Source organism: Haliotis cracherodii, unplaced genomic scaffold, assembly GCF_022045235.1.
Source record: "Haliotis cracherodii isolate W230 unplaced genomic scaffold, xgHalCrac1.p SCAF_10, whole genome shotgun sequence".
NCBI lineage: Eukaryota > Metazoa > Mollusca > Gastropoda > Lepetellida > Haliotidae > Haliotis > Haliotis cracherodii.
Window position 1 is genome coordinate 20,902,900 of NW_027266265.1, and position 1,535 is coordinate 20,904,434.

The 1,535-nt window shown below is 41.5% G+C and overlaps 1 protein-coding gene across 1 annotated transcript; it reads left to right on the forward strand.

Annotated features, from left to right (window-relative positions):
• The first annotated feature begins 207 nt into the window (after positions 1-207).
• Positions 208-1,089, forward strand: LOC139453466 (uncharacterized). Its single transcript, XM_071235126.1, has one exon. The coding sequence runs from the start codon at positions 208-210 to the stop codon at positions 1,087-1,089; it is 882 nt and encodes a 293-aa protein (XP_071091227.1).
• The last annotated feature ends 446 nt before the right edge of the window (positions 1,090-1,535 follow it).

Genomic DNA, 1,535 nt, shown 5'->3' on the forward strand with positions numbered 1-1,535 from the left:
AAAGCTGTATCTGGAATTTGTGGAGAAGTAAAGAATGTGACGCGTCTTCGTAGTGGCTCGCTCCTTGTTGAGTGTTCACGGAGACAGCAATCTCTCAATTTGTTATCATTAACTACATTTGCCAATATTGAGGTTGCTGTGTCTGTGCACAAAACTTTGAATTCTTGCAGAGGCATTGTTCGTGACAGAGCCAATTGCCTGTCCGACATGTCCGAACAAGAGATTATGGAAGAACTCAAAATCCAAGGAGTGACAGCAGTCAAACGTTTCACGAGGAAATCAAGAGACGGTGACATCATCCCGTCAAGCACATATCTCTTTACCTTTGCACTTTCAGCACTGCCAAAGTCAATAAAAGCTGGGTATATCAACATCGGAGTGGAGGTGTATGTCCCCAATCCACTCCGATGTTTCAAGTGCCAAAAATTTGGTCATGGCTCCAAATATTGTGACCATTCTGTGATTTGTCAGCGTTGCGGCGGTGGACATGAGAACACCGATTGTGATGCAGAAATAAAATGTGCAAATTGCAAAGGAAAACATCTGGCATCTTCGAAGCTATGTCCTATGTGGCAAACCCAATCCCAAATTCTAAAGGTCAAGCATGAAAATAACATTTCATTTCATGAGGCAAAGAAACTTGTTGAAAATAAATCTCCAACACCAATGAATAAATCCTATTCTGCAGCTGTTGCTCATTCCGCTCCACAAACCTCATCAATCTCTATTCAGACAGAGTTGTCCTGGGTAAAGTCAGATCAACCTGTCAGTATAACTTCAATCAGTACTTCAATTACATCTTCCACCCAAACTGTGACTCTCTCTGAACCAGATAATAAGGTGTCTGATGCTGAAGTGCTTGTCACTGAAGAATCTGAGGCTCTTGAACAAGATATTCAACCATTGACCAGAAAAGAAAGAAAAAAACTTAACAGAAAACAGACCTCTAGGAACTCCTCACCTTCAGATATAGTCGTCCATAACTCCTTTGATGCTCTGGACATGGATGTCACCCCATCGTCACAGAGCAGTAGTAGGAGTCCTTCCTCCTCACGTGTACGTGAGCGTTCACCGATTGAGCCACCATGACTCAATCGTCAAACATAATTCAATGGAATTGTAGAGGATTTAGAAATAATTTTAATGATTTACAACTTTTAATTCAAGATTTTAAACAATCAGCTATGTGTTTGCAAGAAACCTATCTTAAAAACACAGATAAATGTGATATCAGGAAATATAATATGTATAATTTATTCTCACCTCCAGGAGCAAAAGCCACTGGAGGTTCTTCTATCTTAGTCCGACAAGACATTATTCATAGAGCTATTCCTCTTACCACCAATCTTCAAGCCGTTGCAGTCCGGCTACCATTTCACATCGCCTTCACTCTTTGTATATTCCACCATCTTCTCCTCTTCAGCAGGCCGAACTTCAGTCTTTATTTGGCCAACTCCCTCAACCCTGTGTCCTCATGGGTGACCTTAATGGACATAACCCTCTGTGGGGAAGTGTTGATACCAACGCTAAGGGCA

Coding starts and splice junctions, on each gene's coding strand:
- LOC139453466 (XM_071235126.1), top strand. CDS start 208: ATGTCCGAACAAGAGATTATGGAAGAACTCAAAATCCAAGGAGTGACA.